Consider the following 24,088-nt stretch of genomic DNA (forward strand, 5'->3'; position numbering starts at 1 on the left):
TGTTGCCAGATATTGCTACGAAAAACAAGCAAACAAAACAAAATAATAATAATAAGAATCCGAAATAAGTTCAAAGCTTGTGTTTTGGAAATAAGATTAATATATCACTAACCCTAACATGCAACTTTCCACTTTAATAACTTCCTAAAGTGTCACGTTAAATCAGAAAAACAGGTCCAGGAAACTATGACACCTTTCCATTAGGTGGATCTGGCAACACGGAGGCTGCACTCGCGCCCTCACTCACACAACGCGCTCAATCCCCGTTCACTGCGCTAGCTTCTCGCAGCAACATGAATTGCAAACACTCATATGAGGTGGTTTAAACACGGCTAATTAATCATTCAGAGAGCTTGACATTTTATTTTTGAATGTAAAAAAATGACCGAGGTCCGGACCTCGGTGACCTCATAGCTGGCTACGGCCATGAGTAAAATATACATATGTGGTTTCAACAACCAGATTGCGTTTACACCTAGTAAAGATCCGAACACAATCCAGCCAGACTACCTCCAGATGTGGTCAGGCAGATCCGATCACAACGTATTTACACCTTGCATTAACATGCGGTTTTTATTATCTGGATAACTTATCTGGATACAGATTGCATTTTAATACCAGGTGTAAATGGGGTCTTATTTATTTGGTTTTATCTTATTTAAACTTTGTGTAATTTATTTAGGCCTATTTTATTTTCTTATTCGTTAATAAACGTTTTATGGTTCTTATTTGTTTGGGCCCAGTTTGCCGATTTTCACTTTTTTCAGCCTATGCATGAGGTTATTTTTATTCGTTCGTTATGCTAATAAAAGTTCTGTCTATAAATAAAAGTTTTATTATCAGCGAGTTTTTTTTTTTTTTGTCCATTCAAGCAATTGACGCATATTTCGAAAGTGAAAGTATAACGCGCACGCATTTAAAAACTCCCCCGCCCCCCACGGTGACACCGGGATTACCGGTGTTGTCACACGTCGATTAACCGGTGGTAAAATTTCCTCACCACCCGCAACCCTAGTTGTGATAGGGGGAAAATTCGACCCTTAGGTGGTGTTGTCCCTGGTAATAGTTCGATGGAACAGTCACTTGAGCGGTGAGGAGGAAGTTCCATAGCCTTGTTTTTGCTAAAAGCCTCGACGAGGTCGGAATATTCAATGGGAAGAGTGGGGAAAAGAACAGGTTCGTCCTTTAGCATAACGCTCTGAATGGAGAGTGAAGGGCTGCCAGTTAAACAGTTGGAGTGACATGACGGGTCCCATTTGATGATCTGACCTTCCTTCCATGAAATGAGGGGATTATGTTGACGTAGCCAGGGGAGTCCAAGAATTACCGGGTTATGAGGTGATGTGATGTAGAAACGAATTATCTCAGTGTGAAGGGTCCCTGTCTGTAGTTGAAGGTCCACGGTGGTGTGCAGAACCCTTCCATCACCGAGAGGCCTTCCATCTAGTGCTTCCACTGCCAATTGAGAGTTGCAAGAGATTAGTGGGAGTTTTAGTTGTTGAGCAAACTCATGAGACATAAAGTTCCCGGCTGCTCCTGAGTCTAATAGAGCTGCTGTGGATATATGATGGCCCTCTAGAGACAATACTATAGGTACTTTGATACAAGAACTGGAGTGATGTGCTTGAACACAAGGACTCACCGAAGAGGAGTTACGAAGAGGTGGTCTTGTGGGACAAGAAGCCCTCAGGTGACCCGGCTGACCGCAATAGAGGCAGAGATGTTGACGTATGCGGCGTTCTCGTTCTTCCGGAGTCAGATGAGTATATCCGAGGTGCATGGGTTCAGTTTGAGACAGAGTGACTGGGTATTGTGTGCTGGTTGGTACCGTTCTGAGTGGACGACGTGAACGGATCAGATTGTCAATCTGAATGGTGAGCTCGATGGATTGATTCAGTGATCTCCCTTCATCTCGGCAGGCCAGTTCGGATTGCAACTCCAAGCTGAGTCCCTTGTGAAAGAGCAGTTTGAGCGTGCTCTCTACCCAGTCGGTTTATGCTGCTAGAGTACGAAAAGCATATTCTGCTGCGGTACTCCTGCCCTGGCTCAACGCGAGTAGTTGATCATCAGCTCTCATACCTCCCTCCGGGTGTTCAAATATTTCCCGGAATCGTTGAAGAAAGATGCCAAACGATGGAAAAGCAGTACCATCCTCTCTCCAAACCGCCGTTACCCACTCTAATGCCTTGCCAGTGAGGAGTGAGCATACCAAGGAAATGTTGCTGGCATCGGTGCTATACATAGCTTGTTGTTGATCAATGAATAATGAACATTGCAGTAGAAATCCCTTACTTTTCGTTGGGTAACTATCAAATTTATCAGGAAGAGCCAGGCGTGGGTTAGCTGTGAATGAAGGTGGTGGAGAGGCGTCCACACTCGCGTTCGGTTGAGAAGGTGCGGGGTTCGGAAGAGACATTTGCAAACGCTGTAGCGTCCTGACGAGCTCCTCCGTTACTGTAGTTAAATGGGTTAGCTGATGTTGATGAATGGCGAGTTGATTAGCTTGAGTGGAAATCTCCGTGGACATATGAACCAGAACTGCTGGATCGTGTGATGGCGAAGTTTTCTGTAATGAGGCTTCAGGAGAATGAGAATCCATTTGCAGTTTTATTATAATCGTGGTCCCTCTGGCCTCCGGTAGTTCTTTATTAATAATCTTGGGAAAGCTCTTCCAACTTTATTTAACTCCTGCAGTATTCCATGATACTGTTATCAGAGGTCTATTAGTACAAACTCATGAGCATTAACGTCTCTCATTAACCCTCTGGGGTTCTTCGGACCAAATGGACCCGAAGAATTTAAATAAAAAAATGTGTAAAATCATAGCTTCATCGGAATGGTCCGAAATTTGGTGACTTTGTTGGTACTTGGTATATGAACACCCAAAAAAATTGGGGACAGGATTTGAATAGTCTAAGTGGTTGTAAAAAAAATGGTCACACTCAGGGCCTTCGGGTCCAAATGGACCCGCCATAGGAAATGAATGGGAAATTGACAAAAATGTGACAATACAGAGTTGTTTTGTGCGTACAATCAACAAATCAGCCACGATCCAGAAAAAAAGCACACAACAGTGAAGGGGTGAATCTATAAAACATCAAGAGTGCAAAACAGACACATCCACACACACACACACACACACACACACACACACACACACACACACACACACACACACACACACACACACACACACACACACACACACACACACACACACACTTTTATACACAAACACACTAATAAATTCAGATTACATAAATATGTTTTGAATTTTTAAAAATCACAGCTTCATCGGAATGTTACGAAACTAGGTGACTTTTATGGTATTAGGTATGTGAACAAACAAAAAATATTGAGGTCATGATCCAAGCATGCTAAGTGGTCGTCACACTTCTGCTCTTTGGTCAAAAATGACCCCCATAGGAAATGAATGGGAAATTGTCAGAGTTTTTTTTTTTTGCATACAATCTACAAATCAGCCAGGATGCAGAAAAAAGGACTCAACAGTGAAGGGGTGAATCTCTAAAACATCAAGAGTGCAAAACAGACACACACACATACACACACACACTCACACACACACACACAAATGAAAGCTAATTTTGGGAAATGTCTGAAATAAAAGCAATTATTCATCAATGTAAGACATAAAGTGCACAGCAATGAAAGCATGAGTCTGTAAGCCATCAAGGTTGTAAAATAGACAAACTCACACACACAAACAGACATAGGGTAATGTGAAACTGTAACAGAGAAATGTGAAAATATGTGAAATCAAATCAATGAATCAAATAAGTTAGAATTAAGTTAGAATTAAACATTGGGTAACAAAATGCTTTCCATTTGTTCTCTTTCTAATGCAATGTTCAGGTTTGACTGTATTATAAAGTAAAACTGGCAGTTCAAATTACCATTTAAACCAAACAAACAAACAAAAAAAAGACAAAAAATTGTCTTTGAGAATCTGTTATTATATTTTAAAATCAACAACCTGAAAAAAATTGTCAAAGATGTGCAAAACTCACAAGAATTCTGAACCCTTTCTACAGAGAGCTGTAAATCCACTAGTGGTAAAAATGTGCTATTGCGTGATAAAAATGCTCAGTGTGTCCAGCAGATGGCATCCATCTCATTTCAAAAATTGTTTTCATGAGGCCTAGGCTTGACTCTAAAATGAAATACAGCTTTAAAAATTTTTTTTTTAAAAATACATATTTATAAAAAAATTATATTATATTCAATGGGAAAAAATGGGTCATAATTATTGCATAAATATTAATTATAAATCATAACATTTTCTCAAAACACCAAAAAAAAAAAAAAAAAAAAAAAGTAAAAATATATATATATGATTTTCTTTTAATAAATATGAATCAAACCCTTCCGGACCATTTGGTCCCGAAGACCCTGAGTGTGACCCTGAAATGAAGGACCCCAGAGGGTTAAGAAGTTTTTCTAATGTACTTTGCGAAAGCAGCCAGTAGTGTTTGTTTTCCATATTTTCGCATATGTTATGTCTGAGACCGTTTAAGATAGTGATTAAATGTGACTATTGCAACAGCTTGAATATTAAATGAGGCAGCAGCTTGTGATTGAATTCTGAAATGGAGGCAAAATCCTCTCTCTCCGTTTTTAGTCCAATGTAATTTGTGTTCTACTGCCATTTGAGGTTCACACAGTATCTGGCTATCTCTATTAGCCAATACTATACTGTTTAACATAATATTATTGTTAGAAAAAAGTCTATGTAGTAAAATAAAGTGTACAAATTTTAAATGTATTTTGCATTGCTTCAAACAGTGTCCAGCTGTTTTTTAACTCCCATCCATCTGTCAGTCCATGAAATGTAATCCTGTTAAAAGGCACTTGTCACACTGTGTCATATCATATGCTGTAATATGGCATGGCACTTGTGTGCCAAATAAAACACAATCATGTTTCCAGGGATCTCTGCACACTTTCCACCAACAAGTCAGACGGCGCAGCATGTGGTGGAGATGCTCCATATACCAGGTTGCTGAGGCAGAGCATGTAATATGATAATACGGACTGTGTGTGTGTGTGTGTGTGTGTGTGTGTCTGTGTGCTCGTGTGTTTTGAATCAGTAAGTAGGGCATGTGGAACAGACAATGATACTGTCTAATGTTGATGCTGTAGTCCTCGGTCTAGTAAAGGGTTAATCTGCGATGGGGGGAGGGGTTTAGTAATAACTAGCTTCCCATATTCTCTCATCAGTGTATGAATGTGCTGTAAACAAAGCTTGGTTCTGGATCATATACACCACAGTCCAAAATGAATGCAAAATGCTTCTCGTAGTGACGGTTTTGAAGTCAGATGACTGTTTTATGCGCATTTAGCAATTGGTTCTGAAAATATTTATTTAATAGTCTTTAGCGATTACGTTTTATGCTGGAATTTTTTTTTTTTTTTTTGTGTTTATCCCAAAATTCTAATAAAAATACATGGATACTATAAATAAATACTATTTAACACTAAAAAAGAAAAAGAAACAAGATGAAGCATTTATCTCTAATGAATGAGCAGAAATGCATCTTAGAGTACTGATGTGAAACAAATTATTATCTAACAGGAAAATGAATATGCATGTGATTTTGCACAACAATAAAAGCTGTTCATCTGTTAACTCAACTTTAAAAAAAGGTCTGAACAGACGTCTCTTCAGCTTTAAGCCTCAGGCTCCTGACCACACTTGTTTCGGTACTATTGCGTTTCTGTTATATTGTGTTTTTGACAAAGTGCACTGAATGAGCACAAATAGATTTTCTTCAATATACTTTCAGTCCCTCAAACTTTCCTGTTTCTACCGAAGTGACACTGGCTGTCAATTACATGTCAGGAAGGAGAACGTTTTGTCTGCCAAAATGTTTCCCAGACCTCCATATATATATATATATATATATATATATATATATATATAAAAAAAAAACAGCAATTAATTTTTAATGAGAGCGCCTGAGTAAGGCAATATTGAAGTGTTGCTGTGATTTGTCAGAATATGTCTAGAGTTTATTGAGGGCATCTGAGACCATACCTGGGGCCTGTTTTTTTTATATCTGCTCTAGTTATGCCTATTTTTCCTGTCTCTCAAAGTGTCATATTGTTTGTATGTTTTTCTCCCCACAGTGAACACAAAACCTTCTGCCATGGCCACTGGGCAAACAATAAGAGTAGGTTCACTAGAGCATATCTCCTAAAATGATAAATGTTCCAAGGCAGAACAGCTTCCCCTGTCCTAGGGCTGCCCGTGTTCGTACCTGTGGCCACAGATAAGAGAAAACGCCTGCCAGACTCTTTGGCTGTCACGGCAAGCGAATCCTTTCACGAGCGAGCAGCCAGGAACGCGAGCAAATTGCAGTGTTACAATTGTATCATTTAATACTCTTCATTTTGAATAGAATGAGATTCTGTGAAACTCACCTGAAACACTCTGGAAGCCCTTTATAAATAACATAGCCAACATGTGATGGTACCATGATTACATCAGTTTTCAATACCATGGTATTTCATTTGATTTGTTTTAATTCTTCATTTTACTTTCTGTTCCAGCTTTTTGTTTGTGCTATTTCTATACAAATATTTGTGTATAAATTAAAATGCAGACATAAATTAATTTTAATCTCCAAAACTAGCTGAAAGCATTGGGTTTTTTGGGGGGCAATAAAGTACGTACAGACCTTTGACTTGTTGTATGCATAGTGCCGCCAAAACATGCTGATGATCCAATGTGGACTTTGGATTGGATTTTCTCTCCAGTAGATGGTTTCTTGTTTAGTCGGAAACCAGTGAGGTTTCCATTCCACACACACATTACATGCAGACTGTGCAAATCCATCCTTATCTGGTCCTACAGAACCTCTGTGTGAAGTAACCTAAAGGACATTAGACCCTTCAGGGAGTCATGTGTTACACACTGACCCACAGAGACGCTTCTCGTCTCATCTCCTGCCAGTGAAGGCTCGACTGCAAGGTTAACAACGACTCCGCCAGCCTAGCATGTGCAGGGAGACCTGGAGTGTAACGTTTAACACAAGAAACACTCACTTACACCTCCAACGGCTGCCTTGCTGGCTCAACCTCCACTGGCCTTTTAACAGTTCCGTTTAAACCTAAAAGCCCTTTTGAGCTTTTAGGGCACTTTTCACCTACTGTGACATTTCTAGGCCTCTAATGTCAGAGTTTGAGCCTATGGGTCTGTCTAATGTGTGTAATGGGATAGCTAGCATTGTATAAGGCTGCTTATTACTCGCACAGTTCTCACAGTATAATTACTTAAACTGAAATCAATATTTCATTTGTCTGTTTATTTATTTAGTTGTATATGTGTTCATAGGGCCATTATCACAAACCCCTTAACAATGATACAAAATGATTTGCATCATTGATTGTATGTTGTAATAATAACCAGCTGGTTTTATGGTAAAATGATGTAGGTTTTATATTTTGTCTTGGCTACTGTATATGTTTCCATGGTAGAGGTGATTATTATCTCCCACACACAAACGCAAACTGATATATTCATGCTTTCGAACATATAGCACTTTTCTCTAAGAACACGCTCAAACCACTTATGTATATTGGTTTCATAAATATTCATTATGCGCTACCCAATCATATCACTTATCCTGCTGTGTGCTGTGATTCGCAGCATATTTACATCTCAGAAAGGTCTTAAATATCATTAAGATTCCTGTAGGTGGTAATATTTTTCCTCCCACTGAGCAGTTATACGAGTTAGCTCTCAGGGTTAACGACATGCTCTGTCATTCGGCAGAATTGTTTTTGTTTTTTTGGGGGGCCAGTTTCAAGGTGTTATTTGAAAGGACTCATGGGGTGAACAAAGATATGGCATTGATTTAAATGGAAAGATAGTATAAATCCCTAATATGATTGTTTGAAGCAGAAATCGATCAAATTAATGACTACATAGTTAATTGGCCAATGACAAAATATATATGTTAGTCTTAATATCATGTAGTTATCCTACTCAAAGTATTCCTATATTTTCTGTATTTTCTTTGTAAATATTATTTTGCATATATTTGATATTATTATTATTAATATTTAATTAAGTCTAAAACACTGATTAAGATTGGTAAAATAGGTTATAGTATGGATATAATTAACAATCATGAGCAATCAACCTATATTTCAAACTATAGTTTTAACACATACTAAAACCAGACTGTCTGTGCCTACCTGTCTGCTGCACACAGACCTCTTTGCCATTTTTATTCTGTCCATCAAAGCAAAGGTTTCTATAATGCTCTTTGTTCTAACATACACCTTCTGGTGCTACTTGGACACGTCATCAGTGATGAACCCGGGGTCAAAAGGTGTTTCGGGTCTTTAATCAACAGACACCCTCGCCCGGGCGACCCAGCCGGGGGTGATCAGTCCCCGGCCTGTGTCCAAGTGGCGTGCTACTCCACGGATCCCCCCTCCTGATCCACAGCCATCGTGAGGCTTTTTCGGCAGCCTCAGAGATGTTCTTTATGCCTCGCCTGCACAGTTGTCCTTTAACTCCAAGGAGTTTGAGTGTTCGGGGGAACGACTGTCCTGCAAAGCCCCGGCAACCGACCTCCACTGGCTCACTGCGTGTTTTCCAGCCGCCACTCCTGCACTCCTCCACCAGCTCTGCATATTTGGCTCTCTTGCGCTCATTTGCCTCCTCCAATCTGTCTTCCCAGGGGACAGTAAGCTCCACTATGACCACCTGCCTGGTCGACTCCGATGTTATCACCACGTCTGGGCGGAGTGAAGTGGCCGTGATGTGATTCGGGAACTTGAGCTGCCTTCCAAGGTCCACTTGAAGGTGCCAGTCTCTTGCATTGGTGAGGAGCCCGCCTGGGGAGCATGGCTGCTGATGTGCCTTCTCCCCAGCTCTGACAAAGGAGATGGTTTGCTTGGAGGGCTGCTGACTCTTACTGCTCTGAATTGCTGTGGTGATAGTATCCGCAAGAGCCCTGAGGACCTGGTCATGTCGCCAGCGATACCGCCCATCCCCCAAAGCCTTTGGACAGCAGCTAAGGATGTGCTCCAGTGTGCCACTCCTTTGGCACAGTTGGCATGTTGGTAAGTCTACCAGGCCCCAGCGGTGTAGGTTGGATGGGCTAGGTAGAAGATCGTACACCGAACAGATCTGGAACTTGATGCGCTGTGGTTCAGAGCTCCACAGCTCTGCCCAGGTGATCTTACGCTGCTCGGCGTTCTCCCACCTAGTCCAGGCGCCTTGCTGTTTCATACTGACCATCTTGGTCATACGGTCCTCCTCCACCTCTGCCCGCACCTCATCCAGCACCAACTGACGCTTCTCCCTCCCTCTTGATTTGTCATAGCGTGGCTTAGGGAAACTGCCCAGGCCTGCACGTCCCACTGCCACGTTGCCAACCAAGACACCATGCCTCAGCTGAGCCTCCGCTCTGTCCACCGCTTCCTGTGCCTTCCACTTCCTTCCCGTCTTAACACAGATTCCAGCTGAGGAGACTTTGGCATCTGAGGAATCTCGGTACATCATGACCTCCCGGGCACGTGTGACCTTGAATTCCTCAGACAAGCTGCTGATGGGAAGTTGCAGCTTGGTGGAATGACCATAGAGGGCGATGTTACTCAGGGACCGTGGGAGTCCCAACCACCTCCTGAGGAACTGACTGATGGTTCTCTCCAGTGCTTCTACTGTTGTCATGGGTACCTCGTATATGAGAAGGGGCCAGAGAAGCCTTGGCAGGATTCCGTGTTGATACATCCAGGTTTTGTACTTTCCTGGAAGCCCCGACTTGTCGACTGCCGTGAGCCAGTTCGTCATGTCGTTTCTGGTTTGTTGGAGCGCAGTTGTGTCCTTCAGGGCGCTGTCAAAGATCTTCCCCAAGCTCTTGACTGGTCTTTCTGTTACTGAAGGAATTTGTGTCCCCTCCAAGGTAAAGCGGAACCGATCGGCCACTTTGCCTTTCTTTAAAACCAGGGACCTGGACTTGGCTGGCTTAAAACTCATCCTTGCCCATAGGATGAGGCGTTGGAGCCCCTGAAGAAGCCATCTGCACCCGGGAACTGAAGCTGCTGTCACAGTAAGGTCATCCATGAAGGCTCTTATGGGTGGCTGCCGAGTACCAGATCTAGACATGGGGCCTCTACATTCCACCTCTGCTGATTTGACGATCATGTTCATGGCTAAAGCGAAGAGTGGTACGGAGATTGTACAGCCGGTGATAATACCCTTCTCTAGCCGTTGCCAGGCAGATGTTACCGTTCCTGATGAAACTCTCAATCTGAAACTGTTGTAGTAGTCCAGAATAAGGTTGCGGATCATCTCTGGCACATGATGTCTTGTCAGTGCTTCTTTGACCAGCTTGTGGGGAATAGACCCGTAGGCATTGGTAAGATCCAGCCAGAGTACGGCAAGGTCTCCTCTGTTCTCCTTTGCCTCCCGGATCAACTGGCTCACCACTCCTGTGTGCTCTAAGCACCCAGGTACTCCTGGGACTCCCCCCTTTTGCACTGAGGTGTCTATATACCCGTTCTTCAAGAGGAACCTCTTGCCGTTGTGACACGATCTTGAAGAAGATTTTCCCTTCGACACAGAGCAGCGAGATTATGCGAAACTGCTCGATGGTACTTGCATTCTCTTCTTTGGGTATCCAGATCCCCTCTGCTGATCTCCATTGGGAAGCCACCTTCCCTCTCTGCCAGAACACCTTCAGGATTTTCCAGAGTCGTAAAAGGAGCCTTGGGCACTGTTTATAGACCTTATAAGGTATTCCGCTGGGGCCAGGAGTGGAATTTGATCTTGCTGCCATTACCGCATCCTTTACTTCTTTCAAGGTGGGCCCAGAGATGTTGAACTGGGCCGCTGGTTCTGGAGGTTCGATGAGCTTCTCGCAGGGGCCGAGGTCTTGCTCCCTAGCAGGGTCACTGAATGTGCTACTGAGGTGGTAGTTCATTTCCTCCGCCGAGCATGTGAGGTTGCCGCTTTTCTTCTGTCCCAGGAGTCTCTTAGTGAAGCCAAAGGGATTTGAGATAAATGCCTTACGCTTGCGGGCTCGCTCCTTCCCCTTTTTTCTGTGCCACTCGGCCCGCCTGAGTGTGGTGAGCCTCTTCCTCACAATCTCTCTGAGCTCTACCAGGGCCGTTTTCTCCTCCTCCTTTGCTGCCTTGTACTGACGTTTCAGGGATCGTAGATCTTGTCTGAGCTGGCTGATCTTTACCTCTCGCCGCTTTGGTTGTGATGGAGTAGCTGTGCCACGCTTTTCTGTGACACCAAACCGCTCTGCGCCTATACCCATTGTGAGGGTGCACATGGTACGGAGTTTCTGTTCAACATTCCCCTTGCATGTCGACTCCAAGATCTTATCGAGGTCCTCATCGAACTGGTGCCACTCCTTCTTGTTAGCGGCAGGCCACTTGACCCGGCGCTGTTCTGGCTTTTTGCTTTTAGAAGAGGCTGGTGCAGCTTGGAGGTTCCGGGCACTGTGGTGTGACTCCGGGCCTGGCTCCTCCTCCGTCTGACCAGGTTTTGCAACCGGTACTCCAGAAACTGAGGTACTGGCTACTGCCCCTGTGCGTTGCTGCATTCGTCCACCCTTAAGGCAGGCCATCTTTGTCTGATGGATCTTCAGACCTGTCGGGTTTTTGCAAACCTTGCCGCAGATACAAACTGTGCTCATTGTCGGTTGTCCGTTTGCTTGTGTCATAGCCTGAAAGTCTGTCCGGTTGGGATTCTCATTCTCCCCCCCTCTCGGGAATCCCTGGGGGTATTTTTCAGAAGGGTTTTTCGTAGCTTGCTTGGGTGCTCCTTTACAGGAGCTGCACTTCGGGCTGCTAACCCTTACTGCCCCGGTTGCCGTCTTTCCGCGCTGTCCGCGCTCTTAAGTATTATATCTAAAGGGATATTCTTTTGTGATATTTGTATTATTGTGTGAAAGTGTGTTTTTCTTTCAGCTCCCACAAATCAGATATATTTCAATGTCTGTCTTCTCTATTTCATTTCCAGCCCTTCTAAAAGTCCAGGCATTGGCCAGACTCAAGTGTGTGAGGTATGATTGCGTACAGCTGCAGTAATAATCAGTTCCTGATTTGATCAGTGAACTTGGAACCATAAAAGGAGCAAATTGCTCTTTCTGGGCTGGTGTATCACTTTCCAACCTGTCTGATTCAAACAGGCTTTATCTCTAATGCACCTTGCTTGTGATTTCAAGACATTTTATTCCTACTAAATGCCATCACTGCTGCTTATCTACCTTAACCAGCAAGACTTCCTTGATCAACCAGCTTTACCAAAATAAGTTTTGGCTATGCCATGCTGGTCCACCATCTAGATAAACTTTGATTTAATAATAGATATAATTTTGCTGTCATGTTTACAGTCTTTTCATAGATTTCACAGTATTTCATATTATTTTTGTCCACTGAGTGATTTGTGCATAATTTTGACTTCCATGGCTGTAACTGTTAAAATGATAGTGTCTGACTCATGGCGTCCTGCTGACTTTGGCATATTGAGAGCTGGGAGATTTTTTTTTTTTTTAAGTGTTAGAAATCAGAGCCAGCTGAGTAAGGAAACAAGTGAGCAATTATGAGCTCTAATATATGATCTGTCGGGAACGGTGGCTAAATATTTGGCAGTGTGAATGATCTGTAGCGTTGCCACTTTCCTAAGTTGATGAGGCTTTTACACTGAACAGTTTTGACTTTTATGCTCAGGGACTCTGTCCTGTATTTCAGTCAATGTCTAGATGCCGGTGATAAAGTTTCTCTAATGCAGCCTGGTGCAAGTCTCCTAAAAAAGGTTTCGGTTTCTTGTCCTTGTAGATTTCAAGGTTATCTCAGTAAAGTGCTCTCCAACCTTTAATGTTTCATTGATTTGAGGCTTTAATAATGTCCTTGCCACTATTTTATAAAGTGAAAATCAGACTTGCATGGAGGTCTCTTGGATATTGGTTGGTTCTGGCTGGCCAGAGATTCTCAATCAAGTGAATTTCATTAGTGTGCTCTCTGAGCCTGTCATCGTTAAAATGAAGAGTTTTGGTTCTCATTGAAAGTAGCTCTGTACTGCTTGGCTTTAAGATAAAGGTGGTATCAGACCTCATCTTCTGTTCTGTTCTGTTCTAGTTTTCACACTTCCAAGGGTGGGTTTCGAAGTCTATTTCCTTTTATAGACACGTGTTTAAAAAAAATCTAAGCATTGTTATGGCATTATGTGAAAATCTGCCCTAATAAAATGTACAACGTGACATTTGTGAAACAGACTCTTGTCCTGGAAACACTATCACAGTTTGGTGTAATGTGATTGTTCTTTGGACTGGCAGACACGGTGTTCCCCTGACATCAGTTGGTACGTTTAATGCTTTAAACAGGATTAGGATCAAATTTGACTTGACAAATATCTGTCTGTGTGTGCTTTTTTTTTTATCACCGCTTTTAGCATGCTGAGAGTGTGCATATGTGTGTGCATATGACAAATATTTTGCCATTGTGGTCCACAGGACTGCCTAGCCAATCATGCGTGCCATTTTTCACGGTCAATGCACCTGATATGAACTTCTTGTAAATTTGCTCAGTTCAATTTCAAAGGAGGAAATTAAATTATAGAACCGTCCACCAGCATGCTGGTCCATGTTAAATCTAGGAAGATGCCCTGGATGAGTTCCCTTCACCTTAATTGACTGTACGAACAGCTTCGCTCCGCTGTGGATAATAGGATTGTTTGAATCGTATTGGAAGTCAGATTGCATCCCAAGTTCAAAGTAAAGAAAGGCATGCTGGACTAAAGTTGAGATTGCTCCTTTTCGTTCACTCCCCACACAGAACTAAATACAGACATTTGAAGACACAAAATATATTAAATACAAATAACCAAAAATTAATGTTTAAATGACAAAGCAGGTGGTAAGCTGACATTTAAGACATATTTTTGAACATTTTCCATGGGTGCCATTCATACTTAAAAATCCCTCTCAGCATAACTAAATTATGATTTAACTAATTATAGGTTGAAATTTTGGTAAGCACTAAACAGCTAGGACTGTTCAGTGAGCAAATGCAGCTTTTTTATTCAAAAGATGGGGTAATTACCAAACTTAATCAGGCTTAAGAGAGGAAATGCACGACTGTTTAATGTATTTTTGCCAGGATTTGTACTCATTAAGATTAGGGATGCTGCGATTAGTCGGTTGCAGATCGGTATCGGCTGATAATTACACGCATTACACGACACTTGGTAGACACAATATTTTCGAACCGATCACAATTTAATGGCGTAAAACCATAAAAAGTCGCCCTCGATGCGCATGTAAACAGTATACAGATGAGGCTTTTGCGCCACATAACCATTGTTAATAACACATCTTTATTTAGAGCTGGATGTCTCGATTCAAACAAGCTCACACACAACATAACACGATGCGTAGATCTTGAGAAAATCCTCGGTGACATGACATGCTGCTTGGCTAAAGCTATAGGACCCGCGATCATGTTTTCCAATTTGAGATGCAGTATCATGACAAAATTTGGCCCAGATGCAGTAGACATGACTGTGAACAAGCCCAAACCTGGTTTTAGGACCCGTCATATATACTTTCTAATAGTCATCAGGTAACTCTTGAATAAAAACAAAATAAATCAATAAATTGCATCACTTGTAACATAAGAACCTCCGAACATGATCAAAATCTATTTTCTTGAAAAATGGAAAGTTTTTTCTTTCAAATGAGTACTTGGTGATACCTTCTAAAGCTTGTTTTGTGACATCAACTAACAAGAGGTCTGTGATTGTAAATGTTTATTTTTAGACCCACCAGCAACAGAGGTGTTATCTTTCCCTCTTCACACCGCAGAAGATGCCTGCAGCACAAACACTTTATATTCTGGCAAATCACCACATTTACATCTTCACATTTTATATCTTCAGTACGATATTTGGGGCTTATATCTTATAAGAAAAAAATCTGATGAAATGTAGCATCGCTGTGTGGTTTTAATTTAACATAAAATAAAATTGAGACATCTGAGGTGCTTGTAATTTTTCTTACTCCCCAGTGGCGCTTGAGCCACATCACACTCCATTAGGCAGGTTACGTCAAATCGATATATTGGCACAAAGGCCGAAGACAGATCGTGGCGATGGCATGATCCTCAGAGGAATGATTGTGTTTACTGCGGCAGACAAAAGTAGTGGCCTACAGGGCATCGTGTCACAAAAACATTCCTCATGATTCAAAGACAGTGCTCCACAAGAAGATGTAATGTCTTTGAGAGGACAGCATCTTTCCCAAGGGAGAGATACTTCCGTCTGTGCTAGCTTTATATACAAGTCATGTGATGCTTTTATAGTAGTAGTGTTGTCTGAAGAAAGCAGGCTGCTGTCTAGACGTTCATGTTATCCCCCACAGCCATTCAGGCGAGAGTATGACGTATTTTTGTTTTAGAGTTGAGGTCTAATGTATTTTTTATTTTATTTTATTGGTTGATACTAAATGCTTAATTGTAAAAATAAAAATAAAATAGAAAGAGACATGAGCATGTACATTTAGATCTAATGCTCAGCTGACACATTTAACACTTTTCAATGTCTTAAATAGATTTTTCATACAGTGCATTATAATGTTGTGATTCCTAAATTTACTTTAAAATGATTGATTTTTTTAGATGTATTTAATTTATTTAGATTTTTTTTGTGCCATTTTTATGTCCACCATGTATTAGTTATATTGGTCATAACGTGAAGTATCACCAAAAATGTATTGGTTTAAAATAGTACTCCAAAAAATGGTCTTTTTGTGATTGGCAGGCACATTTGTCTACATTTCAGAATTGCAGACAGAGAGAGTCTCACATCTCATTTGAGACGTGGCCTGCAAAAATGAATCTACATTTGGATCGTGACGACAGTCTGGGTACAGTGTGAACGACCTACGAATGGGAGAAAATGTTAACTGCCACTCAACAAAATGGCACTTTTGGCAATTGGAGTATTTCCCAAATAGCTTAAGGAGGCTTCATGCACAATAAAACAATGTTAATCAGACGCCTCTGCATGTTGTGGAGCACTTCGAGTCTGCTGTGTGCAAGGGCATGTAAGGTAATGAACAACGGCAAGCATATTTATTCAATCCAGCCTAATACAGAATCAACTCTCGTCAGTTCCTCTGGAGGACATTGCTAAAATTGGTCAATTTAAATAATCACAACCATTTCTTTCTACCTTCATTCTTGGACGTCTTGTGTTGTGTAAGGGGCTGTTCACACAGTTTTACAAGGTTAAGATGCCGTCTTGGTTACATTTTTTAAAAATGCCCTTCAATATTGACTCCTGTGGGAAAGGCTAATTTTTTTTTAGCCAGCAAAAGTGCCAAATTCCGTGCTGAATTTTGTGTTGTCACTGACAGGCTTGAGGAAAACAATCGACTCCATTTGAAGTCATGTCACGTACATTAATAATGTGGACATGTCTGTCAAGCCTGGCGGAAGATTTCTCCCTCTGTCAGGAATGACACATGTGCCTAGGGAATGTGAGTGCCTAAAGATTGTGTTGTAGAAGTACACGCGCTCACAGTTATAGCACAGTGCTGGCAGTTGTCTGATGGTGGTTGAAAAGGTTGACTGGTTCAGGGGACAAAACTGGCGCCTGAGACCCCGAGGTCAGCCGAGATGTCCAAACCAGGATTTGGACACTTTCACTTGACATCGTTGCTTTTGGAAATGCTGTTTGTGACATGCTGAATCTGTGCTTTGATCCGAATGTGATTTTTAGCGGTCTGTGTCACTCCCTCCCCTCATGTTTTATTCAGAGTCATCACCATCTGCATGCTCCCTCTCAGCCTTTTTTCCACATTCATCTTTAAAATCAGTTTCTACATGAACACTTCTCACGTGACTGCTATCAATAAAGGATCCCCACCATTAAATGAATCCAATGTTGTTTACTGGATATATTTGGCTCTCTCAGGCTCTGTTAGGCAGGCTGTGCATTCACAGGTTTTCTGATTTGATTCACAAACTATCGGCTTCGGTTCAATTCTGAATCAGATTTGATATTGTTTAATTCCATTTGTGTCACATAAATAAAAATAAATAAATAATGTTATTATTAATAGTAGTAGATTTATATTTAAATTATTTTTATATATAATATTATTTTATATAATTTCTGCTTTTGTTGTATTTATTGTCGTTGTTGTTATATTTGTTGTATATGTCATTGTTGTATATAGAAAATGTTTGAAACCAATTAAAAGGTAGCTCTTGAGAATTTTAGAATCATTATAAGATTATTCGCATGAAGATTGCTGTTAATCACAAAACACATATTATACCCATATTTTTGTCCATTCTTTATTCTATTGTGGAAGTTAAGGGGATGAGACTTACCCTTTTTGGGTGATTGGAGTTTTAAGAAGTTTAGCTTTGTGTTGGAGGCTGCCTTCCTGTCATTGCTGTGTAGTTCTATGCGTGACTTCCTCTATGGCCCTGTTTTCACCTGGTATTTAGATGCATTTTGGTCGATCAGATGACACATGGATTACGCTAATTACAGGTGTAAACAGGGTTTTAGACGTTTTGAGCTTCCAGTGCTAGTCGAAAACACATTTGACCGGATTGCTTTCGTAATGTAAACGCTCATGTGGTTGAATGTGTTCAAACAACAGCAAAAGACTGCCTGCCACTGACCTAATGTGTAAATATTATGGGTAGCACGCCAGCCAGACGGGATTTAAACTTTGTAAGCTGAAGACCCAAGTTTGGTTTGAAGACAAAAAAATGTACCAAGCACAATGTTCTCTCACCATTCCTGGTTTCCTGGTCTTGCGGCTGTCAGAGCAGAAGGAAAGCTGATGCTTTCTGTATGTTTTTCCGTTGTCTCCGTGCGCCTTCAAATTGCGTTTTGTAAATTGCAAAATCTTATTTTGTCCATTAGACCGAAAGATGATTAAAAAAAAATGGACCACTTGTTTTCATTGATGTTTGACTAGCTCTTAAGTGGTCTTTGACTATATTCTGACTCCAATCGTTGTGGATACATCAGGATCTGGCTGGTTAACACTGCCCAACACTTTTTAAAGTAGTATGTTTTATCAGTGACCACCAGCCGAAAAAACCCACACTTGAATTAAATGATTTAATGATGTTTTTCTTTCCTCTACTCCTATAGCGCTATAGAACTCCCAGTAGAGGGTGGGAAGGTCACAGTTTTGTTCTGCCCACTGTTTTTTGATGTTGAATGAAGGCTGGTGTCAGCCCATAAGGCTTTGGTTAACATTAACCGTCTGGGCGTGAAATGAATCAGAGGGCGGGCGTGAAAGAGTAAATCCTTCGATCTTTCTTCTTCTGCTCGCTCTTGACAGCAGTGCTATACTTAAAGATGCATATTTTCATCCTCGTTTTTTGCATTATTCTTGTCATTCTGGTGCTGTTTACCAGCTTCTTAACAACATTCATTGAGATAGTTCCCTTCAGTCAGAGTTATTTGGTGGGCTTGTTTGATCACCTCTGGGTTTACCAACCATCTCGACCAAAAATAATCAACCATTGTGAGGTTCCCCCTAATCTCATGTTGACGTCAGGCTCGGAAAGGAACTGATGCAAAGGATTAAGTATGTACTAAGTTAATGACAATGTCAATGGAGGTCTTAGGATGTTTCGCATTTTGGCGAGCATTTAGGCATGACCTTAAAACCCTTCCATTAGCTGATCCATGCTTGGGCCTGCACTCTAAAATGCTTCTGTTCTTGTAATAACAGTACATCAGGGCTGTCATGATGGAAGATTGAGGTAGGCAAGCTAAGGCTTTCAAATTTGTTCAAGCCATAAGCTCCATATTCACAGTTATAGTGGATGCATTGTGAATGAGTAAATAACATTCCTATCTAATCTAAGATGAGGGAGGCACATTCATACAGGTTTACTGCGAGATACCATGTTGTTCTGACTCATATTTGATTTCTGACTTCTGTCACCTTCCTCAATTCACAGTATTGAATATTTATGTCTTACCACACAATTGCTTCCATGACTTTAATGCAGCGTGGTCAAGGTCCAAAATGAATACTCGCAAAGCTCCAAACTTGCTTTGACACAAATATAACTTATAACCACACAAATCCAATCCAATCCAAATTTTCCAGTCTTGAACTGTACCTTATTTATTTATTTACTTATTTATGAAAATAGACGACCTGTACTTCATGGAACTTGCTAAGGGCAGAATAAATGTAGACTTTGCAGATGTGATAAATTAGTAAAGGAAGAGCTTCAGTCAACCATGAGAGGGAGACTGTGGGCACTGGGAAAGAAGGCTGAGCATTCAAAAAGACCGAATTTTCATTTGTGTGGGTTGGTTTGTTTGTAAAGGTGTGAAGCACTTGACTCAGCAATCCTCCATGACTTGAATGCCTCAGTTCAAATAACTGTGAAAACACAAACGTTTAACCTGTCATCCTCCTGCCTCTACTGAGAGGCTGTTTCAACCATCTGAAGCATTTGCTCATAGCAGATGTAGTGTCTGGACAGCCTTTTTTTCTACCCAGGCAATGGATTTGCTTCCAAAGAGGAGCTACCATATTGCAACAAACTGGCACAGCCCTGGTTCCAGAAAAAGCCTCAGGCAATTCACGCTCAAATGGTTGTACAAGTGAGGATTTTAAGAAGTTCTGCCTGGATTGCGCATACGCATACACTTTCAGTCTACCTGTCACTGCTGAGGTAGTTCACTTTTAACAATGAAAATTTTGTCATACTCACCCTCAATTTCAAACCTGTATGACTGTCTTTCTTCCATGCAATAAAAATGAGAATGTTTGAAGAATGTCCTGGCCTCTCTATTTTTCATGACATGAATGAGGACTTGGTCTGTAATAAAAGCTGTCAGATCAGATTTTTATTTAACAAAAAAAAAAGCATTCACCATTCAGGCGAGACACTAATCAATCCGTTTTGAGAACAGACCGTTTAGACCAGTTTTGTGAACTTGAATAAATCATTTCATTCTGTTTCAAAAGATTTGTACACAAATTGGACATAGCTCTTTTTGGCACATTCATGAACAAAGTACTAAAGGTGGAACGACATGGTTTGGAATGACATGTGTGAATGAAAAAAATAAGTTTTCATTTTTGGGTAAACTGTTCCTTTAAGGAAATTCATCATGCAGCCATTATGAATGACTCCCATTGCAGCTCTGCACCTACCGCAGCATTTACCATACAAATGGAATTGAGCCAAAAAACAAACAAGACACAAAGTTATATTTTGGGTTTGTGAGCTGGTCAGGAGAATAGGTGACTGCAGCAAATGCTTAGCTCAGAGTAGGTGCAGAGACACTAAGAGCTTGGCACAGGCTCCGTGTTTAAAGCCTGGCTTTTACTGCAGTGGTTTATCTGAAAACAATCTCAGGAGAGACTCACGCCTGGAATATTGCCACAATCCTCATAACATACAAGCACAAACCATCACAAAATTATCACTCCTTGACGCTTCACATTACAGCTCTTATTCCAAAGTACCAGATGGAATATTATGAAATATAGCAAATTAGCCCTAATTACACCATCTCCTAGCCATAGTCTTAATTACAAAGCACTTACCTCATGAATAGTAATAGTTCCTGCATTGTGAATTGCACATCTCCAATAAAGACAATAATTATTTTATACAGGAACTCTCTTCATGCGGATTCATACGCCCCTGCTTGAGAATACTGCCTCTGTTCTATAGTTTTGCAAATAGCAGCTGCCCTGAATCCAAACTCAGTCTTCCAATGTGGATGGAGGATGTCTTATTACAGGTATGGCGACCACTGAGCTAATTAAAGACCCAATCCGCAAGCTAGATTGCGTCTAGATTTTTGTATTTCCTGAAACAATAATGAATCTGTTGAATGTGCATTGATTGCCTCAGGTGGCTGACAGATTGGATAAACAAGTCTGGGTCTCCAAATTGTTAGAGCTGTGAATTCCCTTGATGTACCATTCCCTGATGAGAAAGCATGTGTCTGCTCATCAGTAGACAATCAGAGAGGCAATGTCTTATTTGATAGGACGTTTAGATCCTATTTCTTCAATGTTTGAGGGTATTTGAGAATTATGCAGTAAGCTCTAGTACAGCTGTAAATGGGCTGTCAATATGTGATCATATAATGTGATTTAATTACAATAAAAGCATTAATAAATGTATTTTTTTCTTAGAATGGCAGCAGAAATGTAACCGGAAACAATGGGAACTTAATGGGAATATCTCCTGTACAAACCAATACTTGATATGTCTAGACCATGTGTGTTTACCGCTGGATGACGGCTCCGCTCTGACCCTGTTTTTCTCCTTTCTCTCCCTCCTTCCAAAACCTCAGACAAACCAAATAATGCATATGTAATCCTTAACGTGTGAAAACCTGGCTATAGCTGCTAAATGAAAATCACGGCATAAGAAAAGGAGTGATCCAACGGGGTGGGAATAAACCTCTTACTACGTGCTTGTGCGTATGACAAACCTCAGACAAAGAAATCCCCCCTGCTTTGTCTGCACAAAAGAAAAGGCTCAACACCACGAAAAAGACGCTTGCATGTGACAAGTGAGCCTTCTGTGAAGTGTTTTATTCTCCCATGATATGTTTTAGACCTTGATGATCTATCTCAGCCATCCAATCACAGTGAGAATGGGCAATAAAAAAAATGGGTGATTCCATAAGTCGAAGAATCACAGGGTGTTTTTGACGTGATTTGTCCATCTCTAGTGCTGGGAAGAAAAGTACATGAAGGTTAGAAAAGACATTGACCATTTTACCCAATGTCAAGGCGGTAGAATGACATCAGCACAATAGGAATCAGGTCTCAGGAGTCTCTTGGGAGTTGTGTTATCACCCTGGGGGTGACATGTCACCCACCCCTTCTGAATGAATGGGTTACTGACACACGCCTGGGTGTCATTGTTGGCAAACAGCTCAATTAACAAGTCCTCTTGCCCCATTAATGCTATTAGCCGCTGATCCAGGCAGCACCGGCTGGCTAGGCTGGTGTTGGCGGTAAATTGGAGATTGCTGTAATCCTCTCAGCTTTTTGTCAGTGCCACGGCGACCACAGTGCCCCTTCTATCAGTGGAATTATCGCTTTTGTCTTGCAATGGAATTGCTGGAGAGACCCTTGAGGATTTCCATCCACACCCCACTCGTGCACAACTGCTTTGTTTGTCATTCTTACGATGATACACCCTCATGCTTATTTTATAGGCAGACAAACTCCCCACCCCTGTTTCCACTCTGAAATGAGACGGTCATAGCCCAAGGATTCCTCGCCTTGCTGCTGGTTCCTTTGAACTTTGTGTTTTTGTCACTTCCCTGTGTGTTCCCCCTCCCTTATCTCCTTTTTTGACTCTCTCTCTTTTGTTCCTACCCTGTGCACACTCTTTCTCACCTACACATGCGTGCACGCTTGCACAAAGACCCATTCAGCTGTTTGCTGAGGACCCATCCACGCACGGTTTTCTTAAAGGAGACCAGTGCACCAGCGAAGACTGATATTTGACCCATCTTCTCCAGCTGACTGCTGTCCGTCGCTTCCCCCCTGCAACTCCCTACCCCTCCTTTTCTCCCTCTCCGCCTCTGTCTCGCTCTTTCTCTCTTTCTGAGATCTCTCTGAGCCGTGCTCTTTGTGAAACAGAACACAAACCTTCACACACTGGCGGAGTGCAGCAGTCTGCGCCTGTGTCAGGGGGACTGCACGCGGTGGGCAGGCATGGATCGCTTCCTTGGCTTCGTCAAGCAGATCCGGAGGTCCAGGAGACGCAAGGGCAAAAAGTATCGTCCGGAAGAGGATTATCATGAGGGTTATGAGGACGTCTATTACTATGCTTCTGAGCACCTGCACCGTAAGTGATTCCACTAGCTGGCTGGGGGGTATTAGAGCTTGGATATCAGTCATTGTTTTACTATTGCATAAATCACTAGCCTAGGGCAATCATGAGCAACTCCGCTTTGAGGGATGAATGAATGGTTTATCTGTAGACCGTAAACTCCTGGAGGGACTTAAGCTTGCTGCAGTTGAGGTTCCTTGTCAGTGTGAGTGTTTATAAGGGTATGGGGGTGTGTTTACCTCACTACCCTTGTCTGATGGATGGCCTCAGTCGGTCACCATTTGTTTCTATTGATTTAGAATGTGTTTAATGCTGTGTTGGCCGTTAAATGTGCACTAGAGTGGACATTTATGGCCATACTGGTGTACATTGCTGAGCTGCTGCTGTTTGAGTGCTACTTGGTGTGTTTGGATAGCACACTGTCCTTTAATCGCAGGTGAGAAGTTTGAGTGTGTGCCTGTGTGTGTGTGTGTGTGTTTGTGTAACAGGGCATCTTTTTCAACAGCATAGCGGTCTCAGGTAGCTGTGGTGCTAGGTTTCAAAAACACCTCTGAATAGCATCATCCCAACCTTTGTTCTGCCTTTAGTTTAAAATGAATTGTATACAATACGGTAGTGGTCTTCTTGGATGAAGCTACCTTTTGTTTTAATTCAAGTTATTTCAGAGTTTCCCTGTATACAGAATGCAGGTTCCCGTTCATGAGATGCCCTGGGGCAGCATGGGTAATGACAGGGAAGAGAGGAGCCGGTAGTCCTGTAATCCTCATTCCACAGCTCTCCTGGTGAATGACGGACAGTCTAAAAGTGGTTGAATGCAGGTGTTAGCAAAGCATTGTTGTTGCATTGTCTTTTGTATTATTGTGGTTTTTTTTTTTTTTATGTATATGACCTTTTGAAAGCTTTGAAGCAATCAAAGGAAGATGATCAGGATTCAAATTTGAGATAGCGTCTAAGTTTCTACAGTATGCTAACGTTACTTGAACCTTGTTTCAGTGTGTTTCAGTTCACTGCATCAGGGTGTGTCTACATTTGAGGGACCAAAATGTTCCAACAAGGGTAGTATAATCTGATATCACCAGACAAGGGTCCCCAAATGGGTTAATAAACATACTATCATTAGCTTAGCATAAAAACAATAGAAGTGAATGGAAACTCTCCATCATGATAAAAAAATGTGTATGTTTACAGTAAGTAGTTTTAGGTAAGGCTTGAGTTTTTCATTGTATGTCAGGAA

The 24,088-nt window shown here is 41.6% G+C and overlaps 1 protein-coding gene across 12 annotated transcripts in view; it reads left to right on the plus strand.

Annotated features, from left to right (window-relative positions):
- The window catches only part of grip1 (glutamate receptor interacting protein 1), a 283,603-nt gene that overhangs the window by 88,421 nt on the left and 171,094 nt on the right, over positions 1–24,088 (plus strand). For 5 of the 12 annotated variants that reach the window (XM_056257456.1, XM_056257461.1, XM_056257457.1 and 2 more), the window contains exon 1: positions 22,451–22,869. The exons of 1 other annotated variant lie outside the window; for it this stretch is intronic. In XM_056257456.1, the coding sequence (XP_056113431.1) occupies positions 22,737–22,869 (133 nt within the window). In that variant the 5' untranslated portion in view covers positions 22,451–22,736. Of the gene's footprint in view, positions 1–22,448; positions 22,870–24,088 lie in introns of those variants that run through there. 6 more of the 12 variants (XM_056257454.1, XM_056257455.1, XM_056257464.1 and 3 more) reach the window with 3 other exon arrangements.

The sequence above is a fragment of the Rhinichthys klamathensis genome, unplaced genomic scaffold, assembly GCF_029890125.1.
Source record: "Rhinichthys klamathensis goyatoka isolate OS25496 unplaced genomic scaffold, OSU_Roscu_1.1 h1tg000139l_1, whole genome shotgun sequence".
In the NCBI taxonomy this organism is placed as follows: domain Eukaryota; kingdom Metazoa; phylum Chordata; class Actinopteri; order Cypriniformes; family Leuciscidae; genus Rhinichthys; species Rhinichthys klamathensis.